The sequence below is a fragment of the Coenobita brevimanus genome, chromosome 60 (genome assembly GCF_032717465.1).
Source record: "Coenobita brevimanus isolate Jiangsu-jjx chromosome 60, ASM3271746v2, whole genome shotgun sequence".
NCBI classification, from domain to species: domain Eukaryota; kingdom Metazoa; phylum Arthropoda; class Malacostraca; order Decapoda; family Coenobitidae; genus Coenobita; species Coenobita brevimanus.
Window position 1 is genome coordinate 40,545,935 of NC_137013.1, and position 18,667 is coordinate 40,564,601.

The window sequence follows — 18,667 nt, forward strand, 5'->3', positions numbered from 1 at the left end:
CAATAATATACAATAAGTTCATGAGGTGCATCCATCTATCCATCATCCAATCCTATCTTGCCCCATGAGAAGTGGAGAAGCCCAGGGTCGGGCAAGTTGATCCTGACATTTAAGATGAGAGTGACCAGCCTCACTCATTCCAGAGTGGCGTTACGCGAGCAATAAACTCCAACCACCCCTTGGATATAAACTTACACAGGCTCAATACGATTGGAGAGCCTTAATTACCCACTAAACCACCAGGTGCTGTGATTTGGTTATATGCTTACCACCCAGCATAGTAAATGGTTTCCTGGTGTACAGGAAACCATTTGGCTTGTCACTCAATGTAGAGTCCCCCATAGGAAGAAGGAAGGGGAAAGAATGAAGGAAAGACAGACAGACAAGAGAGTGTAAAGTCCCCCTTAGGCAGAAGGAAGTGGAAGAATGAAGGAAAGAACGAAAGAATAGGAATCAAGGACAAGAGGAAAGGGCAGACACCCAAACAGCACCACATCGAGTGAGTAGATGGTCAGCGTCCCCACCTAGACATGCAATAGGCTAAATAAATCACTAAGATGTACCAGTTTTGTGCTAGGGGTCCACCAGCACCAACAAGAACATGACCCATGCCTCTGACAAAGAACAGCCGAAACTGACCGTGAGTGCTTGAGGTACCGGTACAAGGATAGGCTGGAGAAGGCGCGTGAGCTGCAGCGGCAATGATCGCACCTCCACTGTCTCCTCATCCACCTCCTCATCCTTTGCCATGTGCTCACGTAGGTGGTCTGAGGAAATAAGTAAATAACATAACACATAACACTAAGAGCCAATTTTATTTTACCCCTTTTGTGACACAAAGGTATGCTACTGTGGTCCTCAACTTTAAACTTCTTCAATCTAATATGTACTATGCTTTTCTTAATCTTACTGCAGTATTTCTAGATTATTTAATTCAACTTAGACTCTGAACAGGAAAGGTCAGATACAGCTTTCATTAACTCCATCACTACCAGAGGTCTATCCTAAGCTAAATAAAATTCTCTGGAGGTAACAAATGTGAAAAAATAAGCCATCATAGCGAAGGGGATTAGTATGCGACCAACCAGCTAAACATTCTGTGAACGCAGCCAATAATTCTCTCTCATTCTTCATGTTTTTTATTGTACTTTCTTATTACTGGTTATGTTTTAGTCGACACTCCTCATGGAACAACACTGGATTAGATGATGAATGAATGAATGAAGATCTTGTTTATATCAGTTTGGCTGATATCAGACTGGTAGAGAAGTCTCCAACTAAAAGCATTAATTTCGATCTCCACTAACTGTTCCAGTCGGGAAGTGTTCCCCCCCCCTACCTAAGTGCAAGCTTTTTGTTCAGTTTGAAAGAGTCCAGCCTGACTGAAGGTCTTGAGGATTCATTTCATCTGACAGTATATGGTACCTTAAATGCCAGGAGTTTGACAGCTCTCAACTGCTTTTCTAAAGCAACGCAGAAATCTGACACTGGAGAAACACACACACACACACACACACACACACACACATACATTCAAATGGTCAAAACATAATCTCCTACACCCTCTTTGCAGTTTTATTCCAACGATATGCTGGCAGTTTAACTCAAGTAAAGAAATATGTTACTGAAACTGCTCTCTCTCTCTCTCATTCATTTCTTTCTCACTGTTAATGGCACTATCACTCAGGCCCTTGCATAGGCAAAGCTGGACTGACTGGGGCTTGACAAGCACAGATGAAGCCAGAGACTGTGGCAAAAAATCAAGGCAGAATGCATGAGAGAAATGTGTGCCCTTACATTGTGGTAAAGGGGAACAGGTCAAGTTGGGTTTAGGTGATGTTGGGGAGAGCTGTATTTGAGGATTCAATCATAAAATGTCATACACAGGGAAAATTACCCCTCTCATGGGACATGGCCCATGGCACATCTCACATCTGAGGACATGCCCTTGGGTGCAAAGGTTGAACATGAGAGAACTGAGCTCACAGTCCTATGCTCCTTTCTGCAAGTAAACTGAGACAAAAGTTCGATAATTTCACTTCTCTTACTTCTCATTTACCTCTGCTAGCTAATATTCTAAACGTGACTGTGACTTCGTATATTTCTCTGCACATGGATGACTCCTTCTGAAACGATGTGTCAGGGAGGAGTGTGACAAATAAACCCTAAGACCTTTTCTACCTACTGATGATTGTCTAACATGATGACATGAAGCATTAACATGAAAAGGTAACAGATGCCAAAATCAAGAAGCAGATTTGAGGAAGTCTAAGCAAACTTTTTTCTTTGAATATATTACCTCTGAGAGCACAACGATTGTAGAATGTTAATTTGGCATCACAAGGTCCACACTCCAAGCTGATCCACACGCTGCGCCTCTCACGGTGCTGCACCAGGGAACCCTCAATAAAGAACCTGCACACACAAATCCATTCTGTTACTATACTAAAATCACTATTTCAACCAATAAACATATATACAGCAATTAAGCTGCCTAAACTAATATGATCTATTACCAATACTTAAATAACTGCTTACATTATTAAACGGATCAGGTAAAATGCCTGCACCCACATGACCAATTAGTCAAACAACTTCAAACAATAAAGAGATCGGGTAAACTCCTATACCAACATTACCTATTACTAAAATAACTTTTTTAAATATGAAACAGATCAAGTAATTGCCTGTACCAACAGAGTCATTTCTTAAATAGCTTCTTCAGTTATTAAAGACTGAGTAAAGCATACATTACAAAATTACACATCTCACAGTGCTGCTAAAGGAAACCCTTGAAAAAATATGAACACATATTATGCTCTGAAACTCAAACCACTCCTTCAGCCACTAAGCGGATGAAGCAAAAAATACAGACAGTCCTCATCCAAAGCTGATTCACATACAAGTTGCTTCATCATTAAGCTGCTGGTGTATTAACCCCTACTTCTTCTATCTATCTATCTCTTGCCAGACACCACAATCCCGCAAAAGGGTGGCCATTTGACACTGTGTTAGTTGTTTTACAGGGAGGGGCACCAACCCTCCACCAACCCACTTGTTGACACGTAGGGAGCACGTATGGTTTGGTTATATGGTTACCACCCAGCATTGTAAATGGTTTCTTGGCTTACAGGAAACCATTTGGCTTGTCACTCAATGTAAAGCCACCTGTAAAGGAAAGAAAAGGAATATGAAGTGACAGGAAAGATAGGAGAAATAGGAAGAGAGGAGGGCAGGCACAGAAAAAGATATGATAAAAGCTAAGGAAGTAGGCAGCACTACATGAAGTAAGTGGATGATGGTCGCCACCACCTACCACAACCTGTACTTCTTACTTGAATTTATTCATAACTCTTTATAAGGCTGATTTGAAGTCTGTCTTTTTTCTTTTTTCTTTTTAATGCTCAGAACCCCTAAATCATGAAACAAATGCACATCTCATTTAATGCTGTTCTGTTTCAAAAGCCATAATTTTGCCTACACACACATCCCAGACTTTAAGTGATGACTGATTACATACAATTATACTTAGCAAGTAACACTTTCTCTATCTTGTGTATTTTGTCCCTAAATATTACAGTAAGCTACCAGTATATATTAACCTTAATCATCACAACTCAAACTGTTACATTCACATGGGGCTAGGAAGCAATCTATATACATCCCTTCAGATCAAGGACATTTTATATTTTATTCAGCTTAGAACAGATGTACCTGAGCTGAAGGAAATAAGTAGCCTGTCCTCACCACTCCTACTAAACAGTAATGCACCTTATATAATATAGAGTTGATACCTACGTGTCACCACAAGAGAGACATCGATATCCTTCTGGTGGAATGGTGAGCCGTAGCCAGGGTGGTGGGGCTACTGTTGGGGTGAATGGGGGCAGCCGTACCCCCTCCAACTGCCACTGGGTCAGGTCCTGCCCTCCTGTTGGTACTTCATTGTTGGCAGGTGGATACTCCACCAATTCGCCACTGCCTCCACCCAGGATCTGAATGTGGCACAATGGCTTATTACTGTAGAAGTGCAGATCCAGCAGGATGTCAGGTTGCTATTGCTTAAGGTATTCTACCCTATAATTCATAAGACACTTAAACAAGCACCCCTTAGTTTAAAATAGCTACAAACTTCTGAAAGTCTCATGTGAAACTAGAATTAAAGACTGTCCTGGTTCCACCTCACAAGCACAACCATCTGAACATACAGTACAGTAATCCCTCAATTATCCAGATGCTCCACATCTGGATGTTAGGCCTTGGCTCTATTAGGTCCGTATCCAGATTTATTTGTCCGTAACTGGACATAAAAGTTCCAGCATTCAAGGCTGGCCGGCCTACAAAGTCAAAAAGGCCCATTGGGTGGCTTGCTGGCCTCTCAGTTCATGCACAGGTAATAGACCATAACCCACAAGCTGAGCTAAAATGGCTGTCTAGGTCCCTACCGAATGGTGAAAGTCGTCTGGCCGCCAGGATTACTCATAACGTACCGCTAGCGCATGAATAATACTAACCGCAACCCACAAGTTGACTGCAAACCCCCGTCTGTCTCCCTACCGAATGGCCAAAGTTGTCTGGCAGCCAGGATCAACCCACATGCTGAATGAAAACACCCGTCTGCCTCCTCACTGAATGGTGAAAGTCCTCCAGCCAGTGCCACTCCCCCCCCCCCCCACTGTCCCTCCTCCATCCCTTTCCATGTCTCCTGCAGCCAGGTCCCAGGTCCTAGGCTTTATCTCCCTTTCCTCCCTGTTCCTCAGTCCTACCCCACCATTGAGCTGACTACCATCCACCAAGTGTTTGGTGATTTATTTGAATACTATTGGTCACATCAAAATTCTGAAAACACCACATGAAAGCTCATGAAATTTTGTATCTAGATATATACTCAGCTCTTGCATGTCTGGGCAAAACTTTGCACTGCGATGTTGGGAAGTTATCTGAAGGCATTTTTTACTCTTAAAACAAGTTTATTCTCACTGCATGTCTGTACTTTTACCCATCTGTTTTGTGTGTTTTTATTAGCTTACCTTGTACAGTAGTATAAACACCATCCAAGATGATGGTATGAAATTTATACCACTATAACCAATTTCCGGGGGCATATTTGGCGTGGAATTATTTTTTGTGCCGCAGAAGCAGCCATCACTCGGGGTCCCAGACTTTAACTACAGTGGTCGACAGAATTATGTGGCGCCTGGTGCCCCCCCAACAAAACAAACCTTTCAACTATGGAAAAAACATGTAAATAATGCATTATAATTACCTTTAATGCTTGGTAGGGTTTCCTTTGCACCTCTTCACAGACCTGAGACATCGTGGAAGTGAAAGGGCCAGGTTCCTCAGGTGCTGGGGTGATATACTTGCCCAGAACTCACGAATGGCTGCTTCCAGCTTAGGCAGAGAGCTCACGTCCTTCCCTTGGAGATTCTCCTTTACGAGGTACCAGAGGTTTTCTAGTGGGTTGAGGTCTGGGCTCTTGCCTGGCCAGTCTTTCATGAAGACCTCGCAGTCACAAAGCCAGTTGGTGACAGATTTGGCTTTATGAGCAGGTGCACCGTCCTGCTGAAACACTCGTGCACCTATGAGCTCGAAGGACTCAGTAAATGATCACAAAGCAGCTCCAGGTAAACGTCCTGATTCACTTTGCAGTTCCTGAGAAGCACAACAAGCTTCCCCAACCACTTACCAGAGAAACAACCCCATACCATAAGTGAATCAGGGTGTTTAACTGTGCTTTCCACGTAATGGGTGTCAAGCGGGTCACTACCTCTGCGCCGGTACACTCGTGCTCCTCGATTACAGGTAATGGTAAACGTTGCCTCATCAAACCACAACACTGACAACCACTACTCCTCACCCCAGGTAAGGTACTTGTTAGCAAAGGCAAGCCTACGAAGTCACTGGTTACGTGTAGGAAGCGGCTATCTCACAGGCCTGTGGCTTGTGTAACCAGGTTCATGGACTCTTCAAGAAACAGTCCGCACTGAAACCTCGCCAAACACTTCCGGATTGGTCTGCTGAATTCTCCTTGCAGTCACACGAGGATTAGACTCCACTGCACGTTTGAGCACATTAACAGACCTCGGAGAAGTTTTCCTGGGCCTACCAGACCGTGGTTTCCTTGCAGGAATGTCACCACTGTTTTCCAATCTGTAACAGGCACACCACTTCCACACTGTCGACGGAGCCACACCAACCAATTCACTAATTTTCTTCGTGGGGTGGCCTGCCTCCTTTAGAGCAATGATCTGTGATATTATTTCACTAGACAATTCATGGGTAGGGGCCATATTAAAGTAGCGAAAGCCAAAACACTGCGGTTCACTAGGTAAAAAATGGTGCATCAAGAGAGGGAGGAGCGGCCGGGTTTCCTCTCTCTCGCAGCCTGCAGGCAACTGAGGCATCAGCCAACCAGCGCGTAGTAAGGCCCTGGGCTGCCGTGACGTCATGTTAGCACCGGGAACTTCTGGCTCAATTTTCTCTCCCAAAAAAGGGTGATTCTTTTTTTTGCCAAAAGTTTGCAGTGCCTTGACATAGGCGCCACATACTTTTGTCAAGCACTGTATATATTTTTGCAACCACCTTCAGTAAATTTTTGTGAATTTCTGTTGTTTATGCATTGCTTTCTTAGTGTCTAGCATTAAACTGGGTATTCCCATACATGTTTTGATGTCTACATAGCTGAATGACCAAAGAAGACTGCCACAATTATGAGGGGTACTGTATATTACAGGTAGGGTATTTATGGATTTTTTTTTTTTTTTTTATGCATTGTTTTCTTAGTGTCTAGCACTACACTGGATATTCCCATGTGTGTTTTGATGTCTAAATACAGCTGAAAGATCGGAGAACACTGCCAAAATTATTATTATTTTTTTTTTTAATGCAGACTCAATTGGATACGTTTCTGTGAAGCTACAGATCCTGGTGAATGTTTCTGGTGTATCCAATAGAGCCAGGATTCCAGAGGCTTGAATGATGAGTGAATGGAAGCGTGGCCTATTGGATTCGGCAAATTTGGGCTGTCTGGACATTGCTGCTCCTCACCCTGCCCTTGGGTGGGAAAGGAGGTCTGGATGACGATGATGATGATGATGATGATGCAGCGTTTCCTTAGTGTTTGGCATTTTGGATATTATTATGTGTGTTTTGATGTCTAAATAAGGCAGAAAGACCAGAAAACACTGTCAAAATTAGGAAAGGTGTTGTACATACAGGTAGGGTTTTTGTGGATTTTTATTTTTTTATGCCTCATGAATGGGAATACAGAAAGCAGAGCTGCCGTAACCATATTTGGTCTTGGGGGTGTGCAGAGAAGGAATGCAGTGCTAGGAAACGTGACAATCGCACAGGTGAAGATCGCTGTGAAGTGGCGGAAAAGTGGGAAAGCAGCTAGGGTTGAAGTGTAAGCAAAGATTATTAAGAGTGGCAGAGAAAGCAGAATGAAGTGCTTGTTGAAGATATGTAAGAAGGCATGGATGAGTGAAACTGTGCCTGCAGAGTGGAAAAAGGGTGTAAATGTACCCCTGTACAAACATAAAGGTGAGTGAAGTAAGTGCAAGAATTAATTATCGTGGCATAAGTTTATTGAGTGTTGTAGGGAGGGTACATGGAGAATTATAATAGAGAAAGTACCAGTATGGGTGATATCAGAAGTCCAAGTGAGTGATGAACTGGGTGGCTTTAGGAGTGGCAAAGGATGTGTGGATCAAATATCTGTAGTAAGACAGACAGTGAAGAAGGCTTGTGAGGACAATAAGGTGTATATGGCATTTATGGATCTGGAAAAAGCATAGGACAAAGCAGACAGAGAAGGATTGTGGGAGGTTTTGTGCATGTACGGTGTGGATAGTACGCTGCTAGGTACCCTTACACATGAGGCATATGCAAGAACAGATGGGCATCTAAGTGAATGGTTCACAATCAATGTGGGTGTGCAACAAGGCTGTGTAAAGTCCCCAAGGTTGTTCATATTTATATATATATATATATATATATATATATATATATATATATATATATATATATATATATATATATATATATATATATATATATATATATATATATATATATATATATATATATATATATATATATATATATATATATATATATATATATATATATAGGGATGGGGTGATGAGAGATGTAAAAACACAAGTAATGGAGAAAGGGATGGCCTCGGTAATGAATGGTGATGGATGGAACGTCTCAAATTTGTTATATGCTGATGATGCACTGCTACTTGCAAATACCGGACAAGAGCTTGGTTGACTAGTGCAGAGTTTGGCTGATGTCTGTGAGTGTCATGCCTTGACAGTAAATATAGAAAAGAGTGGTGTGATGGTAATCAAGAGAGCAGGTGACTCCCAGTGTGATGTTACAGTAAATGGAGAGACTGGAATTAGCGAGAGTTCAAATACCTGTGTACAGTGACAGAAACAAGAGGAAAATGTGCAAAAGAGGTGGAAAGTACAGTGACACAAGGAAGGAAGGTAGCTGGTGCTATGAAAGCCATGATAAGAAACAGAGGCTTGAGTGTTGCAGCTGTGTGAGGTTTACATGAAGGAGTGTTAGTACCAACTTTAACATATGGATGTGAGACTATGGTGTGGGAAGTAAATGAAAAGTCAAGAATGAAAGCAGTGGAGATGGGGATGGTGAGGGATGTAAGTGGAGTACAGAGAGTGGATAGGATACAAAATAATGTAATTCGTGAAAGATGTGGAGTGAGGAAGTCTGTGGACACCAGAACAGAAGAGAGTGTACTGAGATGGTATGGTCATGTGAGGAGAATGGATAACAATAGAGTGGTGAAAAAGATATATCTGAGCGAATCTGAAGGGGGGAGGAGGCGAGGTAGGCCAAAAAGGTGAAGGGATATTGTGGGTGAATGTGCGTGGAGGAGAGGAATGGAAATTGGTGTAGCTAGGGGACAGACAAGAGATCAAGCTGGCTGGATGAATGTCGTGAGAAGAAGTGCATGATCAGGGATTTGGCACCCCTTTTAATGTGACAGTGTTCGGACTGACTCTATCGGATACGGTTATGTGAAGCTTCAAAATGTGGTGAAAGTTTTTTGGCATATCAGATAAAGCCGGGATTCCGGGAGCTTGAATGATGAGTGAATAGAAGCATGGCCCATTGAACTGGGCAAACTTGAGTTGTCTGGACATTGCTACTCCTCACCCTGCCCTAGGGTGGGAAAGGAGGTCCGGATGATGATGATGATGATGATGATGATTCTTGGTGTTTAGCATTATTTTGGATATTCCTATGTATGTTTTGATGTCTAATTATGGAAGAAAGACCGGAGAACACTGCCAAAATTAGGAGGGGTACTGTGCATAAAGCTACTTTGTGTGTGTGTGTGTGTGTGTGTGTGTGTGTGTGTGTGTTTATGCAGTGTTTTCTTAGTGTTTAGGATTATATTGCATATTCTAATGTGTGTTTTGATGTCTAAAAAGAGCCAAAAGGCCACAGAACACTGCCAAAATTAGGAGGGGGCACTCTGCATACCATACCATATATATATATATATATATATATATACATATATATATATATATATATATATATTTGCATTGTTTTCATAGTGTTTAAGATTATATTGCATAATGCAATGTGTGTTTCAATGTCTAAAAGCTGCCGAAAGACCCCAGAACACTGCCAAAACTAGGAAGGGTACTCTACATATAGGTTGAGTATAGGTAGGGTATGGCTACAATAGAGGATATTGCTCTGTATCCGGACATTGCCCGTATCTGAATTTGCCTTTGGCTCTATTACATCAGATAATTGAAGGATTATTGTACTGTATCTTCTTTTTAGAATATACGGTACTTCAAACGCACAGTACCACAGCTGTGAGTTACGGGCATTCCACCAAGTTACAGTATCAAGTTAAAAAAGGGATGCAACTCCTAGCACAGGCATTTCAATACATACCATTATTAGTTCACTTTGTTCCCTTGTCAAATCTTTAAACATATGGTTACTGTTGTTCCTAACAATTAAATTCGTTAAAAAGGCCAATAGAATATTCAAAGCTTAATGGAACAATCTCTCACTGTACCAGAAGCAGAGAATACCTCCTTAAATTTAGTACCAATAATTCGCTTACAGAAAATGTCAGTAAGCTGTTGGAAAATTTCATGATTCAATCTGACTAGGAGAGCTGTAGCATGGAGAAAGCTAACTGATTCGAATGGGACCAACCGCATGTACATCCCTCTTAAGATCTATCTATCTATCTATTGCCAGACACCTCAATCCCTTTCGGGTGGCCACAAACAAATTTCCTCCAGGTCACCCTGTCCCCCGCCATTTCACTGCCCTGCTCCCAACTCACATCCCCCTCTCTCATATACCTCTCCACCCCATCCCTCCAACTCATCCTGGGCCTCCCCCTCCCTCTTCCCCCCTCCACCTCACTCACATACACTCTCTTTGTCAGTCTTTCACCCTCCATCCTCTTCACATGGCCAAACCACCTCAGTGTGTTCCTCATAACGCTTCCTATCACATCCACATCCACACCACAACGCTCCTTTATATCCTCATTCGTCAGCCTGTCTCTCCATGTGACTCCACAGGCTCCTCTTAAGTAACTCATTTCCACTGCTCTCACTCTTGACTTATGTCCTTCCAACAACGTCCAAGCTTCACTTCCATACGTTAGAGTTGGTATCGCAATACGGTCATGTAGTAACTTTTTCACTTCCATGCTCACTTCCCTGTTTCTTATCACTGCTTTCAAGAAACCAGCAACCTTTCTTCCCTGCTGTACCCTTTCAAGCACTTCACCCTCCAAACCTCCATCCTTACTCATCACACTACTCAACTACTTGAACGTACTCACATTTTCCAATTCCTCACCATCCAATCTCACTGTACATACACTGACTTCACCTCTTTCAAAGACCATCACTTTACTCTTCCCTACATTCACCTTTAGATTCCGTTTCTTACACACTCTCCCAAACTCATCCACCAAGCCTTGCAGCTCCCCTTCGTCTTCACTCAACAACACAGTATCATCTGCAAACAACAGTGCAGGGAGTTTCCAAACACTATCCTCTCTCACCAGGGCCACTCCAACATCCACTACCCTACCTTGTACCTCTTTTATTACCCCATCCATGTACAGATTGAACAACCATGGAGACATGACACATCCCTGTTTCAACCCAACCTTCAAAGAGAAAAATTCACTTAGTTCACCATCCACACGCACTGCAACCTTAGTACCATCATACATACTCTTCACAGCATTCAACAACTTCCCATCTACTCCATATATTCTTAACACTTTCCACAATCCTTGTCTATCCACCCTCTTAAGATACAGTATATAATTATCACTCACACACGTCAGACAATGTGATGCTCCATGACAAAGATTAGGAGACTAGAAAGTTGGGGAAAGAAATTATAGGAAGCACGGGAGGAAAGGGGAGAGGAAAAGAGGGATGGTGAGAGAAAATAAGACAAGGAAGGAAGGAAAGGTAGATGGAGGAGGGAGGGGTTTTCACTAATTACCTAAAAACTATTAGCCTTATCAAATTTCTCAATGCATCACTTGGAAGTTGTGTTCCGCATTACATGTGCTTGGAACTGGGAGCTTTCTTTGATTCATACGGTATTTTGAGAAGTATATAATCTTCATGGAGATATGGGCCCATTTTGTTTAGCATTTTTGTCTTCCTTTATATCAAAGCCCTTCATATGATTCTTTCATACATTTCATAGTGCAGTTACAAGTTTTTACATTTTTTATTCCTATTATATGTGCAAGAGCATTTACAAAGATTACAGGTATGGTATTTACAGGTATTTACCAAGAAATAAGCGATGTTTGAGGGGTAGAGTGCAGCAAGCAGCTGAGGCATATAGCCTAGTAGGAGGTGGGTGGATGTGGGATATGTACAGAAAGTCAGGTATAGAGAGGGATCAACCAGAATGATTGCTGGGAAGGATGTACGTTACAGGTTGTCTTGACAGGGTAGGGCAGATGGATATGGTGGTGTGGGTGTGTTGGTTGGGGAGAAATGGGTGGAATGTGTAACGACTGTGGTACAAGTCAGTGATGAGATAATAGTAGTGAAAATTTTGTTCGGTCGGATTATGTTTACATTTATATTGGCATATGCGCCAAAGGCAGGCTTGGATGAAACAGAGAAGGATAGATTCTGGGATGACCTAATATGTGTAGTAAGGGGTATGGGGGATGACAAGATTGTAGTTTTGGGAGGGAACTTAAATGGTCACGTACAGTAGGTGAAGCAACTCAAGGATATGAAGGAGTACATGGGGGATGTGCATATGGTACAAGAAATGAGGAAGGGGAGAGGATACTTGAGTTTGGGGAGGTAATGAACATGACTGTGTGCAAAACAAATTTTAGGAAGAGAGAGCACGTTGATTGCATACGTGTCTGGGGGAAATAGCAGCCAGATAGACTATTTCATGGTTGGGAGGGCTGATAGTAGGTTAGTGAGGGATGCTAAAGTTATAGGGAGCAAAGAGTGTGTGCTGCAATGCAAGTTACTGATATATGACAAGGTGCTTAAGGAGTGGGTGATGAAAAAGAGGACCTATGATCCTAGGAGGAAAATATGGAAGTTGAAAAACCAGGCAGTAAAGGATGTCTTCTATAGCGAGATGAAAAGAGTGGTGGCTCAACAAGGAGACGTTGATAGAAGTGTTAATAAGAAGCACTGGGCCCTCAAGAACAACATCCTGAGAGTTACTGATTCTGTGTGTGGATAGACAAGGGGCCTCCCCAAGACATAAAGTAACTTGGTGGTGGGATGAGAGTGTACAAGTTGCAGTTAAGGAGAAAAGAAGGCTTTTCCAGGAGTTGAGAAAGGGTAGTAGCAAAGAGGATTACTTGGCTGCCAAGCATACAGCAAGAAGAGAGGTTTACAGGACAGTCTGAATCTCAGAGACTTTTACTTGATAACCTAAATCGTGGAGAAAGGAAGAATATGATACTTAAGGTGGCAAATCAAATGAAGAGGGAAAACAGGGATATAATACATGAGCAGTGTATGAAGAATGATAAAGGAAAGGTAGTGGTGAACAGTAGGGATATTAAAGATGCCTGGAGAGGGCACTACAACTGGCTGTTGAATGAGGAGTTTGACTAGGACAGGGAAGGTTTGGAGCCAGCAGATCCAGTGTTTGGCCCTTGGCCTTTGATTGGCGCAACTACCACAAGCAGGGCGATAGGTAGGATGCACATGGGGAAGGCAACAAGTGTGTCTGGGTTGACTGCAGAAATGTTGAATGCCTCAGGAGATACAGGAATAGGGTTAATCACTGATTTGATCCATCCATCCATCATCCAATTCTATGTTGTCCCATGAGGAGCATAGGAGCCCGGGGCTTGGCAAGTTGGTCCTGACATTTTAAGATGAGAGTGACCAGTCTCACTCATCCCTGAGTGGCACTACATGAGCAATAACCCCAACCACCCCTTGGATATAAACCTTCACCGGCTCAATCCGATTGGAGTACTGTAATTAACCACTAAACCACCAGGTGCCATAATCTGGTTATATGGTTACCACCCAGCATTGTAAATGGTTTCCTGGTGTACAGGAAACCATTTGGCTAAACACTCAATGTTAAGTCACCCATAGGCAGAAGGAAGCAGAAAGAATGAAGGACTAATGCAACTACTGTATTTATGAGCGTGTTATCCCAGATGATTGGCTGAAGAGTGTAATTGTAAATATGTACAAGGGGAAGGGTGATGCCCTGGAAAGAGGAAATTATAGAGGCATAAAGCTTTTGGACCACATAATGAAGGTAATAGAGAGAGTTCTAGAAGGTATGATTTGAGAAAGAGTGAACACTGATGAGATGCAGTTTGGGTTTATGCCTGGCAAAGAGACCGATGATGCTATATTCGCTGTACAACTGGTTCAGGAAAAATATATAGGAAAGAAAAGGGAACTATACTTTTGTTGATTTGGAGAAGACCTTTGACCGAGTCCCTTGAGAGGTGGTGATGTGGGCAATAAGAATGCTTGGGATCGAGGAGTGGCTAGTTAGGGTGGTTATGGCCATGTACCGTATGAGGGTACTTGCACCCAGGTAAGGGTGAAAGGAGTTTTGAGTAAGGAGTTTTCTGTGAATGTTGGTACGAATCAGGAGTTAGTCTTGAGCCCCTTGTTGTTTGTTATGGTACCTGAAGCCCTCTCATGTGACTTCAAAAATGGACTCCCGTGGGACATGTTGTAGCCTACCATATGCAAATGATTTGGTGTTGATTGCAGATAATGAATGGAAGGCGGATGAAAGATTTGGGATATGGAGAGATGGTGCAGACCACAAGGGCTTAAGAGTAAATGCAGATAAAACAAAAGTGGTTGGAAGAAGTTCAGTGTCTCCTAACATTAAGAGGGTTCTCCCTCCATGCTAAGGGATCTTTGTATGTGGATGTGTTTGGAGTGTAATGCTGTATGGTACAGCAGTGAGACCTGGGAAGTAAAGGAAGAGGATATTCGCAAGCTCACACGTACAGAAATGGCAATGATTGGGTGGATTGCCAGTGTGTCCCTGAGTGTGAGGCCTGGGGGGAGCTAGGTTAATGGAAGAGTTGAGGGATAGGATGGGTCTGAAGTGTATTGCTGCTGTGATGAGAGAAGTAGATTGAGATGGTTCGGACATGTGGAGAGGATGGGAGATGATAACTGGGTGCAGAAAAGGAGAAATGTTAATGTTAGGTGTAGGGTGGCAAGATGTAGACCAAAAATGACCTGGGACAAGGTTATTATGACCTCAGGAATAACAGACTAAATAGGAGAGCAGCCAGAGATCGAGCAGCATGGGAAGCCGCCATTAGGTGACCAGGGCTGACGCATGCATGCATGTTGGACCCTTCAAAAACAAAACGAAACAAATGAACGGCACCAAAAACAGATGGATGCCATTTCAAAACGGAATTTTAAAAACAAAATTACCCTATTAGTGCTGATATATCCAAACCTCACTTTAATTGTTTTATTATACCCAACCTAATTTATCCATACTGGGACCTAACCTTATCTAACCTAATTTATCCATACTGGGACCTAACCTTATCTAACCTAATTTATCCTAACTTACCTTAGGCTAACAGTACCTAACTTATCCAAACCTCACCTAAACTATCCTTATAAAATCATATACCGTGCTTAACCAAACCTAACCTATCCCTTATATATATAATCATATTTGTTTATGGTTGGATCCTCTTCACATTCAAAAACACACTTCTGTACACCTTTACAGCCCCTGAATCAATTCAAAGGTAGGTAAATTTTTTTTTTTTTTTTTTTCAATAAAGTATTTAAGAAACAATCCAACATCTCCTCAATGCATACCTGTACCTTAAGTGGAATATTCCTTCATGTCAACTATATAATGTATATGTTTTCCATGACATTCAACACTTTTCCTAGTCCTCTCTTTTCAAAGCTCATAAGAAAATACAGTAGCTAAGTGTTAAAGTATATTTTGTCAAATTCGTGCCAGTGACACATTTCTTTGGCAGATAAAAAGTGCTCCTGTCCCTTCTCTACACATCAAAGGCATCCTATTAAATAGATGTTGCATTAAAGCCTTAAAATGTGCATGAGAGGGTCAATACGTGGGTAAAGTACTCTACTCACAAAACTCCTGAGATATGCAAGCAGGTCTTGATTCTCCTTCTCTGACATGTCCAACACCTCACTTCCTTTTTTGCACCAGCTCAGCTCTTCTTCATCTCCTTGCTCTTCCTCTCTCTGCCCGGGTTCCCCTTCGTACCCATCATATTCCAGTCCACTTTCACTCCCCTCAGACATCACCACCTCTGCCTGTATGGGCATCGGATAAATATCTTCCCATTCTCCTCTATCTTCACCTTCCTCCTCTTCTTCATCTTCTATTTGGCTTTTATCTTCTTGAATTACCCTATTTTCCTCTGCCATGACAAGTTTTACACCATCATATGCTTCCATAACTTCTCCCCTATCATTCTCCTTCTCTTCCCCCTCTTTCTCCACTCTCACTTCCATCCTTTCCTCAGTGCCACCTTTTCTGTTTACATGAACAGCTACCCCATTTCTGCCATTTGCCACACTCTCTTTCTGCTCTCCTTCTTTCCCCGTTGCATTCTTTAGCTGGATGGATGACAGCTGACGTGCAAAGGCCACTGCCACTTCTCGCACCAGATCCACCTGACTCTTGTCCCCATCACATGCTGTGGGAGATGGGGAACAAGAACTACCATGGGATTTTTCAGACCTCTTGGCAACTGGACTCTTGGACTCTCTTGAATGACTTTCCTTTGCTTCCTGGGAGTCATCCTGTTTTATTGCAGTTACTTTTGCCACTGATGTTTTTCCATCTAGGGAAATAACTGAATTACCAGAGATGCTGCACTTCTCAGTATGGGTAATAATTTCAGCAGAAGACTTTCTTTCTACTATTCTCCGTGCATTCGAGCTGCTTTCTTTAGAGGAGTCTGATTTGGTCTTCACAACACTTATTGACACACTCCCACCAAGATCTACCTTATCTAACTGTTGCTTAAGGTCCAGCAACGATTTACTCTCCTTTAAACAAACATCAACACTGCCCTTGGCTTCAAAAACTTTCACATCTTTCTCTTCATTTTTTAAAGATTCAATGCCTTCACTTTTTCTTCTCTCCACTGGCTGGAAAATTGTTTTAGGGCCTTTTGCAGCACTCTGAAAATTATCCATTTCCCTTTGTTCTTCCTTCTCAACTTTTACCACCTGACTGTCAGCCTCCTTCTCCACAGGTTCCTTCACACACTCAGCTGGTTCAGCATCATGTCCAGCTTTGTTTATACACTTTGAGTCATCTTCGGAGTCACTGTCTGAGTCCGAACCATCTGAGTCTGACCCATCTGAGGAGGTGTCACTATCACTACTGGAGCTGCTGCTGTTGGTGTCCGAGTTGTCAGTGTCAGAATTATTATCACTGTCATCAGAATCAGAATCATCACTGCTGAACATGACTATACTTTTTTCGTCTTCTCTCCTGTCTTTTAAACTGTCAGTCAAATCACTTGAGGGGCTTAACATTTCTGGCCTACAAAGTTCCTTGTCTACTGTGTCACTAACTAGAATATTACCAGAACTTGAATTAAAGTCACCCTTGGTATGAACAGAGGCTAAGCTCAGCCTGTCCACTTCTCTATAATCACACTTTTCTGTTGAGTGTACTTTGACTATCACTACACTACCCTTGTTCTCAGTTCTATTAGTGACATCGTATTTAGCCGATGCTTTTGCCATCAAGCTAGATAATGAAGGACCCTCACCACACTCACTGGTGCTACTGTCGCATTCTGTCTTTACTGGCTGCAATGATGACTCTACAACCTTGTTCATACTATCTGCTGCTGATCTTTCCTTGTAGGTTTCTGACTTAGAGCTGATAAGTAGACTGTCATCAGGGTTTAGTATACCATGGTTTGAAGTTTCTGGGGCCTTGGGACTAACTTCCTCTCTTCCTTCTGTTGCCTGAACAAATGCTTGCAGTTGTTTCAGACCTTCATCAGATTGGTTAATGTCACTGGATTCTGTTGCATCTGGTATAAATGGTCCGTCCCCAGTTTCTGTTAAGGTGTCAGTTGGTGCATCAATAAGGGTGTCTCTCTCAATCACCTCTCCCTCCCTTGTGTCCCCCTCTGCCTCAAACACCTCCTTCACTACAGCTGCCTTGTCAACATCGTACTCCTCTGGCACCTCTTCCATCATGTAGTCATCGTCATAGCCTGTGAATCAGAAACCATATTTGATCACCTAACATAAAATAGGTACACAATTATTAGAATTCAGGATATAATTATCCTAGTCTAATAAATACAAACTTTTATACTTATCTATTTTTTTCTGGGAAGACATGACCTAAATACTGTATAACATTTTCATTCAGTTTTATGTGGCAAAATGCATGTCTCTGGTAAGAGAAATCAGTGGGTCCATGGTAACTACACACAGGATGACTGCACTTTCTACAGTAATCATGTGTGTAAACAAAGTAATGTTATGACATCCTATTTTTTGACATCTGATGAAATATTCTGGAATGAATACTGTAGACAGAAAAAAGAATTATTTATGTCAAGGTAAAATACTGGTACACAAAGTTTTGGCTACAGTCATATCATCAGCAGATGATTAACCAAGAGTGAGCTTGGCCAGTGGTGAGCCAAGAGTAGTGCTGACCTTGGCAGATTATCTGCTGATAAGATGACAGTGTAGGACACAATGCAGTCACTGAGAGCATGGCCATACCAGTAACCTAAGTTGAGACACATAAGTACAATGCTGACCAGTAAAAATGAACACCATGTGTAACTACTGTATAATAAAAATACACATTAACAGTGTATAAGATTTCTTTGTGTAGAGATTTTCATTTTCCACAAAGACTACTCTAACAACAATGATGAAATATTTATAAAGATATAAAATAAGACCATGATTGGAAAACAGTGGAGTATAATATCAATACAGCTAAAGTCTGGGGCTGTAACAAAATAGCCAACAGGATATGATAGTGCCAAATGACTCCTTTGAATGAATATTGGGATGAGGTGCATCCTGTATCCTAATGGTAATACCACACTGCTTATGGTTACAGCACATGCGAT

General features: G+C 42.1%; 1 protein-coding gene across 1 annotated transcript in view; it reads right to left on the bottom strand.

Moving 5' to 3' along the window:
• Positions 1-18,667, bottom strand: part of LOC145403392 (uncharacterized) — a 48,363-nt gene that overhangs the window by 18,187 nt on the left and 11,509 nt on the right. The window contains exons 3-8 of the mRNA XM_080275174.1: positions 16,784-17,785; positions 16,121-16,387; positions 15,669-15,961; positions 3,799-3,995; positions 2,300-2,415; positions 640-767 (exon numbers count right to left, since the gene is read on the bottom strand). Coding sequence (XP_080131300.1) covers positions 640-767; positions 2,300-2,415; positions 3,799-3,995; positions 15,669-15,961; positions 16,121-16,387; positions 16,784-17,785 — 2,003 coding nt within the window. The remainder of the gene's footprint in view (positions 1-639; positions 768-2,299; positions 2,416-3,798; positions 3,996-15,668; positions 15,962-16,120; positions 16,388-16,783; positions 17,786-18,667) is intronic.